Below are 11,228 nucleotides of genomic sequence, written 5' to 3'. Positions count from 1 at the left end.
CGCGACATTTATAGACAAGTAGCAGTACTGATAATTTATGCTAGTTTCATTTTTTCCTTACACTTTATCTGTCGATACGGAGTTACATAATATTATATTTATGTCTTTGTTTGCATACCTAATTGTACTGTTCACATCTATGTTTACTTTGCCGGTCTCCATCCTTACTTGGTGGATATTCCACGAATCCGCACGAAGCGCTTTGCTTCTTCTTTTCTTATGCGCACTGCCAAGGAGTGGAATTCCTTGCCGGCGGCTATATTTCCGAGCTCATATAACCCGGCAACCTTCAAATCAAGAGTGAACAGGCATCTTCTGGGCGAGCTCACTCCATCGTAGGTCACATCTTTGCCTTTGGCTAGTCTGTGGCCAAGAGTAAGCCCATTTATAATTTAAAAAAAATCTATAAGGTTTTCACCATGAGTGAATGTCTTAGAACACACTAACACAAGCGTAGCACAGTCACATTTAAAAGTGTTTCCACATCTTTAGATGTCGAGTCAAATCAACAGGTCTGGCTCCGGTGTACGCACAATAATCGCACTTATACGGTTTTAACTCCTTAGAATGAGTCGCAAAATGACTTTTTAAATTTTTCTTATTCGGACTAGAGAAATTACATATGCTACATTTATATTTTTTTGGATTCTTGCCGTGAACAAGGGTTTTTCTAAGGATGGAAGATTCTTGCGTCTCTTCTTCATCTTGAGCTGAACCTGTAAGTTAAATAATACAAGTTAATACAATAAATAATACAAGTTAATAAAATAAATGGGAAATATATGTCTGTTTGTTTGTCCATCTTTCACGGCAAAACGGAGCGACGGATTGACGTTATTTTTAAAGTGGAGATAGTTGGAGGGATAGAGAGTGACATAGACTACTGTTTGTTCCCCCATCCCACTTCCTTAAAATGGGGGGGGGGGGAAGTTTGTATGGCGCATTCCGCAATTTTCGAATTTAACGCGAGCGAAGCCGCGGGCAAAAGCTACACTGAGAGAAAAAACAACCAATTTAGCGCCTTCATGCACTTTGGTTCAAAAAACAAGTTAGATTTTGTTAAGTGTAACTAGTACATTCTACAAGTTACTTGTCATTTCAATCAACAATATACCTATTTGAATCAACAAAATATATCATATTGCAAATGTACATAACTCTTGACGATCATAATATTAATTCTTATATATTAACATACTAATGTATAAAGCAATGTAATTTTATGAAATATATAATATCAATATCAAGTCGATTTCATAAAAGCATCATGACACATAAGTATTGTTTTAAACATAAGTTTGCCTGATTCAATCAAATATCTTTTAACAAGTTTGACCTTGTTGTTCCAACAAATTCAACTTGTGCCATCAACATTGTGATTTATTCCGTTTACTAAAATACTTTTGTGTCAAACGGATAAACCCGCAACAAGTGTAACTTGTTAAATTCACAATGTAAATTTATCTCAGTATAGTGACTAATAAAAATTTGGATGCAACAATGGGAAAGAATCAGATATACTGTTAGCATGAATTAGATTCCGAATTCTAAAGAGATTCTGGATTAGATTTAGATTTTTGCCCGTGTGATGAGGGGTTAAGAATTTCACCACCCCCTTTCTTCCCGTGGGTGTCGTAGAAGTCGACTGTGGGATACGGGTTTAATTGTGGCGTACGCGAGAGGCTGGCAACCTGTCACTGCAATGTCACAATTTTCGTTTTCTTTCAACCCCTTTTTGCCAAGAGTGGCACTGAAACTTGAGTAGTTCATGTGCTCTGCCTTTCATGGGATACAGGCGTGATTGTATGTATGAATTAGATGGCCAAAGTAGCTAACTATATTGTACACATATTCATTTCTGAAACCAAGCCTGTCCATATTATTGACTAAAAACCTTCTCAATTAATAGTATAGTAATTTTAATCAGTGTTTAGTAAAACGTCCCACTTTGTCGGTTACCATTAAGGCGAGATTTACTTGTATCTTCATATGAAGAAACTAACACAGCGGCTTTATAGCAATGGACAAAGTGGGACTTTTTTTTTTAATTTATTGAGAAACAAACAGTCTTATAAAACATGTATGTAAATATGCTAAAAGCTATAATTTCTTATACAATAGACCTATAGTTTCATATAAGTATGTAAGTTTTCCTGTACACACTCGCATATTACACTTACTTGTGACACGACCTGTCTGCGTGTACAAAAAACAACAAAACAAAATAATTTATTCAGAAAATAGGCCACAGGGGCACTTTTACACGTCACATGTACATAGGTATTTAAAAAAATATTTAAAATTGAGTTGAAATTACAATTGATACTATTATATACTAATTCTAAGTTCTAACTAAAGTTAACTCTATACAATTAATTAGAGATGTAGAAGGTCTCTAAATGTCGAATTACAACCAAGAACTACACTAAATTTAAATATAAAAAGTACAAATACAAAAAAAAAAAAAGTCTAAAATTACTTTAGAGGTGCAAATGACTCTAAATGTCACAACTAAAAATAAAATGTATATCTACTTAATCTAATTCTCCTTAGAGATGTATATGGTCTCCATGAGTCAAAATCATACATTTAAAATATTCACTAAAAGAAAGGAAACAAACGACAACCGAACAAAGTGTCCTAATTTAATAAAAATTAGAATTAAAGTTACTAAGTTATAACAGCCCCAGTAAGCTTAAACAGACCGGTCTTCACAGACGGCACCCGTTCACGAGTATGACGCGTATCTCAGCCATCGCCTCCCTCAACCTTTATTCGGGAAGGTGGCGACCCGATCAACGACGCCTCCTCCGTGTTTGCCTCCTACCCCATAAAAAAAACTACATACCTAACCTACAAAATAAAAAAATTGGCCTAAATCGCCGGGCAAGGTGCCAAGAAGGCTGGCAGCATTTCCACGCGGTATGTCGATACTTATTTGTTGCGCGAAATACTGGCCAGCCCTCTGGTCACCTGAGGTCCTTATTAGGTGTTATATTAATAAAACCATAATTATGGAAATCTAATGTTTATATTCTGTAACATGACAATGAATTCTCATACTATTTTCAAACATTGATGTTGGCTCTTATTGTTATTATGTGTATTTTGTCCTGCCTGTGTTCACGAATAAATGTTATTCTATTCTATTCTATTCATAGGTATTTATTAAGGTATTGACACAAGGTATAAACTAAGACTTGTTGTACACAATACTACAACATTAGGCAAGCCGACAAATCTTTATCTGGGGGCAAATTTGTCTATGATGTAGAAACAACTTCTCAATAAGAACTTTTTCAATTCTTTATTACATAAACAGCAATCGGTAATTATCTTATTTGTATATCACTTCCTCACCCCTCCTTGTCCTCCTATCTCTAACTCAATATCATACATTTATATTTTCTTATCTATCATGAGCCGCTACCTTTCAAACTTATTATTATATTTATAGAAATTAAATTATGCCTTTATGTGTTCTAACATACGGCGCCAAAACTTGGTCATTGACGGAAGCCCAAAAGTCCCGACTCAAGATTTGCTAGCGAGTAATGGAGCGCAGCATACTCGGAGTCTGCAGAACCAATCGGGTTAGGAACACCGAACTGCGCTCCAAAACTGGTATTGTAGATGTGGGTGTTAAGTCTGCAAGGCTCAAGTGGGATTGGGCAGGACATGTCTGCCGAATGCATCCAGATCGGAGGGCCAAATTGGCTACCGACTGGACACCACCAATTAGCCGGGGCAGAGGTAGGCCAAAGAAAAGATGGCGGGATGACCATGACGCATTTTGCAGCGACTGGCCGAAGCAGGCGGCAAATCGTGATGAGTGGCCAGCGCCGGCCCGTGCACTCGATCAGGGTAGAGCGAGTTTGAATTTCGGCGCCCTTAGGAAGAAGCTTTATTTACGGCGTAGATTAAAAAATCGCGAGCGTATCGAGCGCGAAATTTTTTTCATAGTAATGCCGTAAGGCAATACAGAATTTATGGATTTCATCATACAGAAAAGGGACAAGGGTTGAACTTTCTCAGTCGCACCCTAGTATAGTTACGTGGGGCTGAACGTCGATATCATGAAGGTACATCAAATAACAAACAAAAGTAGGTACCTTCTATAGTGGCCAAGTCAGGAAAGCAGACTTGAAATGAAAACGCGAGCGCTGTGCGTGCGGAATTTTTCCTAGAAGTAACTAAAAGAGAACTGATGTAAATAGTAAGCGCGAGCGAAGCGAGCGCGATTTTTTTTCCTATTGACGCAATTTATTAAAACACAACCCGCTAGCGGGGAAGCAGCAAGTTTCCAAGTTTTGATCAACTGCAGAGCTGCGGTCTTTGGCATATTTCGGGGTATTTTTGTTAAACCTTTTTACTATTTTATACTATTTGTATTTCGAACACTCTAACATGTTTTTTATATCTGTCATATCATATTATCTTCCTTCACTTCTCTTCCTAAACCAGAACGATGTGGTCGTGTTATTTTCTATAAATAAATTATATTCCTTTTTACCTCTGCTTTTTTCCTCTAATATTTAGAATTTTGACTTCACAGGGCGCCTATGTTCCCGACTATTAGGCCTTATATTTCGACATCACTATTATTTTTATAAAACTAAGAGTTGTAATTAAGTAAGACATTCACTGCGAATTCTATCGACACCGTGAGGATGCCCATTTCGGTATTTTGCCACTAAGTGCCCTTCGAGATCTTAGTCCTTTGAAGTTCGCTCATCTCCTGTGACTCACAAAATTGCGCCTTTGGCTTTATGAGGCACTCCGCTTTGGACTATCGGATAGACATATTTTTGCATTTGGATAACGACGTAGCTTTGTCTTTGGGCCGCAAAACAATGTGGTTCGTCAAGGGCTAGAATCCTCCTTTTACGACGCCCTAGCAACAGCGCCCTTATGAATGTTGGTATATGTTGGCTATGTGGTGCAACTTTCCACTTAATCGGAATTACAAATCTAGATTTTCAATAGGTGTATTAATTCCGACTCCTCTCGCCATTTTGTGAAATGTGCGCGCCCACGCAATGCATTTTGACGTGAAACGTTAGGTGAACGTCTTTAAAAACCCGTAGTAGAGTGACCGGACCGAAAACCAGGTGTAACGAAAAGTGTTATGGCGCGGCGGCTTATATCTCTGTAACTATAATACCCATATAAATAATTTTAATATGAGTGTGTAGAGGAAAGTAGCCATTACTCGGACATATATAATTGGCTGCTACAGATGGCGCCACTTTAAGTGCTGAATTATCGAAATATTATAAAAGACTAACATATTTATTTATGACCAGCTGGAAAAATTCAATAATGTGGCACTTTTTACAAAAATTTGGTGCTTGTTTATATTTGAGGACATCGTATGTTAAAATTAAAGCATAAAACTGTCAAAAATTACTTAAAACACTAAGATTAACTAATAAGGATTAAAATCAATATAAATTATCTAATAGTAAAACTAATTCATCTTATCAAATAATGCATTAGAAACTACGGCGGCGGCAACGGCTGGCAATGTACTGAAACTTGTTGGCAATCGTGACTCTTTCGATTCGTTTGAGGCAATCATATGCTAAAATTAAAGCATAAAACTGTCATAAATGACTATAAATACTAAGACTAACTAATAAGGATTACAATAAATATACATTTTCTATAGTAAAACATATTCATCTCCTCAAATATGCATTAGAATGTATGGCGCCGCCGTCGCATATAACATACCGAAGCAATCTAGTCTCTTCCGATTCGTTTTTTAAGGCCATCGTATGCAAAAATTTAAGCATATAACCGTAAAAAGGTACTAAAAATACTAACACTAACTAATAAGGATTAGAATAAATATACATTTTCTATAGTAAAACATATTCATCTCCTCAAATGCATTAGAATGAATGGCGCCGGCGGCTGCATATAACGCAATATGCATTGTAGTTGAAATTCAGTAAAGTACTATGTAAAATAAGTATATATCGTCGCCTAGCACTAGCACCCATACTACAAGCTTTGCTTAGTTTGGGGCTAGGTTGATCTGTGTAAGGTGTCGTCCAATATTTATTTATTTATTTATATGTACAGTACTTTTTTGGTGGTGCGCAGGCCCCGAAGGCCCCACTGTCTTGTCTTTTGTATTTTGTTTACCTTTAGAGTTTTTACGCGAGGCCGCAGGCCGAGCTACAGATAGATAGTGCTCCCACGCAGAATACTTTTTACACACTTTTATAATTGTTCTGCGTGGGAGTTGGACCTCCGGCCCGCCGCTTCGCTTTTTAGACACTTTTATTATTGCTCTGTGTGGGAGCACTATCTGTCCGCAGCTCGGCCTGCGGCCTCGCGTACTTGGGAGCACCTCGGGGATGCTCCGGGCCTTCGGCCCTACGCGGAGCTCGACCTTCGGCCTTCGCTGGGTATTCGAAGCTCAGCGTTGGGCCTCCGGCCCGCCGCTTCGCTTTTTAGACACTTTTATTATTGCTCTATGTGGGAGCACTATCTGTCCGCAGCTCGGCCTGCGGCCTCGCGTACTTGGAAGCGCCACGGGGACGCTCCGGGCCTTCGGCCCTACGCGCAGCTGGGCCTTCGGCCTTCGCTGGGTTTCGAACCTCAGCGTTGGGCCTCCGGCCCGCCGCTTCGCTTTTTAGACACTTTTATTATTGCTCTGTGTGGGAGCACTATCTGTCCGCAGCTCGGCCTGCGGCCTCGCGTACTTGTGAGCGCCACGGGGACGCTCCGGGCCTTCGGCCCTACGCGGAGCTCGGCCTTCGGCCTTCGCTGGGTTTCGAAGCTCAGCGTTGGGCCTCCGGCCCGCCGCTTCGCTTTTTAGACACTTTTATTATTGCTCTGTGTGGGAGCACTATCTGTCCGCAGCTCGGCCTGCGGCCTCGCGTACTTGGGAGCGCCACGGGGACGCTCCGGGCCTTCGGCCCTACGCGGAGCTCGGCCTTCGGCCTTCGCTGTGTTTCGAAGCTCAGCGTTGGGCCTCCGGCCCGCCGCTTCGCTTTTTAGACACTTTTATTATTGCTCTATGTATTAGCACTATCTGTCCGCAGCTCGGCCTGCGGCCTCGCGTACTTGGGAGCGCCACGGGGACGCTCCGGGCCTTCGGCCCTACGCGGAGCTCGGCCTTCGGCCTTCGCTGTGTTTCGAAGCTCAGCGTTGGGCCTCCGGCCCGCCGCTTCGCTTTTTAGACACTTTTATTATTGCTCTATGTATTAGCACTATCTGTCCGCAGCTCGGCCTGCGGCCTCGCGTACTTGGGAGCGCCACGGGGACGCTCCGGGCCTTCGGCCCTACGCGGAGCTCGGCCTTCGGCCTTCGCTGGGTTTCGAAGCTCAGCGTTGGGCCTCCGGCCCGCCGCTTCGCTTTTTAGACACTTTTATTATTGCTCTGTGTGGGAGCACTATCTGTCCGAAGCTCGTCCTGCGGCCTCGCGTACTTGGGAGCACCTCGAGGACGCTCCGGGCCTTCGGCCCTACGCGGAGCTCGGCCTTCGGCCTTCACTGGGTTTCGAAGCTCAGCGTTGGGCCTCCGGCCCGCCGCTTCGCTTTTTAGACACTTTTATTATTGCTCTGTGCGGGAGCACTATCTGTCCGCAGCTCGGCCTGCGGCCTCGCGTACTTGTGAGCGCCACGGGGACGCTCCGGGCCTTCGGCCCTACGCGGAGCTCGGCCTTCGGCCTTCGCTGGGTTTCGAAGCTCAGCGTTGGGCCTCCGGCCCGCCGCTTCGCTTATTAGACACTTTTATTATTGCTCTATGTGGGAGCACTATCTGTCCGCAGCTCGGCCTGCGGCCTCGCGTACTTGGGAGCGCCACGGGGACGCTCCGGGCCTTCGGCCCTACGCGGAGCTCGGCCTTCAGCCTTCGCTGGGTTTCGAAGCTCAGCGTTGGGCCTCCGGCCCGCCGCTTCGCTTTTTAGACACTTTTATTATTGCTCTGTGTGGGAGCACTATCTGTCCGCAGCTCGGCCTGCGGCCTCGCGTACTTGTGAGCGCCACGGGGACGCTCCGGGCCTTCGGCCCTACGCGGAGCTCGGCCTTCGCTGGGTTTCGAAGCTCAGCGTTGGGCCTCCGGCCCGCCGCTTCGCTTTTTAGACACTTTTATTATTGCTCTATGTGTTAGCACTATCTGTCCGCAGCTCGGCCTGCGGCCTCGCGTACTTGGGAGCGCCACGGGGACGCTCCGGGCCTTCGGCCCTACGCGGAGCTCGGCCTTCGGCCTTCGCTGGGTTTCGAAGCTCAGTGTTGGGCCTCCGGCCCGCCGCTTCACTTTTTAGACACTTTTATTATTGCTCTGTGTGGGAGCACTATCTGTCCGAAGCTCGTCCTGCGGCCTTGCGTACTTGGGAGCACCTCGAGGACGCTCCGGGCCTTCGGCCCTACGCGGAGCTCGGCCTTCGGCCTTCACTGGGTTTCGAAGCTCAGCGTTGGGCCTCCGGCCCGCCGCTTCGCTTTTTAGACACTTTTATTATTGCTCTGTGTGGGAGCACTATCTGTCCGCAGCTCGGCCTGCGGCCTCGCGTACTTGGGAGCGCCACGGGGACGCTCCGGGCCTTCGGCCCTACGCGGAGCTCGGCCTTCGGCCTTCGCTGTGTTTCGAAGCTCAGCGTTGGGCCTCCGGCCCGCCGCTTCGCTTTTTAGACACTTTTATTATTGCTCTATGTATTAGCACTATCTGTCCGCAGCTCGGCCTGCGGCCTCGCGTACTTGGGAGCGCCACGGGGACGCTCCGGGCCTTCGGCCCTACGCGGAGCTCGGCCTTCGGCCTTCGCTGGGTTTCGAAGCTCAGCGTTGGGCCTCCGGCCCGCCGCTTCGCTTTTTAGACACTTTTATTATTGCTCTGTGTGGGAGCACTATCTGTCCGAAGCTCGTCCTGCGGCCTCGCGTACTTGGGAGCACCTCGAGGACGCTCCGGGCCTTCGGCCCTACGCGGAGCTCGGCCTTCGGCCTTCACTGGGTTTCGAAGCTCAGCGTTGGGCCTCCGGCCCGCCGCTTCGCTTTTTAGACACTTTTATTATTGCTCTGTGTGGGAGCACTATCTGTCCGCAGCCCGGCCTTCGCTGTGTTTCGAAGCTCAGCGTTGGGCCTCCGGCCCGCCGCTTCGCTTTTTAGACACTTTTATTATTGCTCTGTGTGGGAGCACTATCTGTCCGCAGCTCGGCCTGCGGCCTCGCGTACTTGTGAGCGCCACGGGGACGCTCCGGGCCTTCGGCCCTACGCGGAGCTCGGCCTTCGGCCTTCGCTGGGTTTCGAAGCTCAGCGTTGGGCCTCCGGCCCGCCGCTTCGCTTTTTAGACACTTATTATTGTTATACCTGCAGGAGCACTGTCTGTCCGCAGCTCGGCCTGCGGCCTTCGCTAGTTAGTTACGTCTCCTCCTCAGTAGCGGTGGTCCCCACAACGTTTCACGTTATCCATCGCGGCTGTGTCCCTGACGCAGCCTACCTTAATTTTTTTTTTTTGTATGGATTTTTCCACATTCTCGATTTTGGCGCCCCCTTACCATGTGGCGCCTAGAGCGGCCGCTCCACTCGCTCTACCCTTAATCCGGCCCTGTGAGTGGCGGAAGAAAGGGGAGGCCTTTGCCCATCAGTGGGACACAATTATAGACTAGGAAAAAAATAATGTGTTCTATTCTTGTTCTTATATAGTGTACCACTGACTTTCTTAATTACTTTCTGTCTTTAATTACCTATCTACAATTGTTTTCAAGCTTATTGTATTGCACTATAGCCCGACCCAGAGCTCCACGGAAGACCAGCGCTGTGGCTGCCAGAGCACATGCCGAGTGGTGTCCTCTTGCAACCACAAACCAAACCCCATGTAACTGATTTTGTACTGTTTAGTATGTAAGTGTCATATTCTTTTTTTTTTTGTTGCAATAAATGCATTTTCTTTCTTTCTTTTTAACCGACTTCTTTACTATTAAGTATTGAATGAAAGAATTTAAGAATTATAATTTTGTAATTGAAGTCCTTTTGGTTTATTCCGAGTATTTCCATCCATCTGTTTTACTCAGCCTTAGAACTACAAAAAATATGGTAAAAGGTACACTTGAACGAAATATTTACAGTTCATGTAGGACCATAGCTTAGAACTTTGCACTATTATAGTTGGGCATTAAGGAAGAAAAAATTGACAGTTCATTCAACAAGAAGCTTACGAAATACTTAATAGAGAATAGTTACTATAACACGAAGGAATTTTTTGAAAATTAAAATAAGTTACAACATAAAAATGTTCTCATAGCTATATATAGGTATTAAGATTATAGATATTAAGATTTATAAGATTATAAGTATTAAGATTTTTAGTTATTAAGAACTATATTTGCAGTGCCCTTACAGGGTTCATAGCTGTGCTATGCCTACTGAAATGTACCAACTTATGTACCTATGATAGCAATAAAGAATTACTGATTACTGATTACTGGGTGGTTTTACAGTACCTAAAGTATGAATAGAACAACATACCTGAACACTCTAACAGTTCACCAGATTCCAGATACAGTTCGGGGCCGATCTCAATTTCAATTTGCTCTCCCACTTCATGCTGGAGTTGTAAGCTGGCAACTTCGTCCTCTGCCGAAAGTTCTAAATCAAATTGTTCTGTGTACTCGGAGGGTGGCTCCGCCTTCACTAGAACACTCTCTACACCCTCCTGAGACATTTTTCAGACGATTCATCCGTCAATATACTTGGAAACACGTAGCTTTCTGTCAAAATATTGTCCACGACATAACACAGTTTACAAGACGGACGAAATGATGAAATATTGTAACGAAGACCGCTGGTTCTTGGTTCCTGATGAATTAAGGAGACTTAAGTTTATTATCTTTGACAGTTGGGGAAGGTCTAGTGTTGGAACAATACAGAAATTCTTTAAAAACACGATTCAAAACAAAATTATATACATCGCAAACGCATCGCCAGTTCTACATTGACAACTGACAACCAGTGACGTCAGTGAAAGCGACCATAGAGCGACAGCGACACGCAGATTTTTTTTTTTCAAATGTCACGGCCAAAGACCTTTACAGGGGACAGCGCAATCAGATTTTTTGCCATACTAAATTGAACCTTATCACTGACATAGAAAGTCGATCGTATCAGACTAGCGATAACGGTCCACATGAGAGGGCATTGTTTGGGCTGGTGTCCCTCTCGCAAGTGTGGCCAGTGTTAATGAGGTTACCAATTAGTAGTAGGTAGTATTTTTATCTGTAT

The 11,228-nt window shown here is 44.4% G+C and overlaps 1 protein-coding gene across 1 annotated transcript; it reads right to left on the bottom strand.

Annotated features, from left to right (window-relative positions):
• Positions 1-329: 329 nt before the first annotated feature.
• On the bottom strand, positions 330-10,920 carry LOC125239989 (RE1-silencing transcription factor A-like). Its single transcript, XM_048147784.1, has 2 exons — positions 10,476-10,920; positions 330-716 (listed from the first exon to the last, which is right to left on the bottom strand). The coding sequence occupies exons 1-2, from the start codon at positions 10,669-10,671 to the stop codon at positions 469-471; spliced, it is 444 nt and encodes a 147-aa protein (XP_048003741.1). The 5' UTR covers positions 10,672-10,920; the 3' UTR covers positions 330-468.
• Positions 10,921-11,228: the final 308 nt, after the last annotated feature.

This window comes from Leguminivora glycinivorella, chromosome 26 (genome assembly GCF_023078275.1).
Source record: "Leguminivora glycinivorella isolate SPB_JAAS2020 chromosome 26, LegGlyc_1.1, whole genome shotgun sequence".
Lineage (NCBI taxonomy): Eukaryota > Metazoa > Arthropoda > Insecta > Lepidoptera > Tortricidae > Leguminivora > Leguminivora glycinivorella.
The sequence above is the reverse complement of the archived record's forward strand: the minus strand, read 5'-3'. Positions and strand labels throughout refer to the sequence as shown.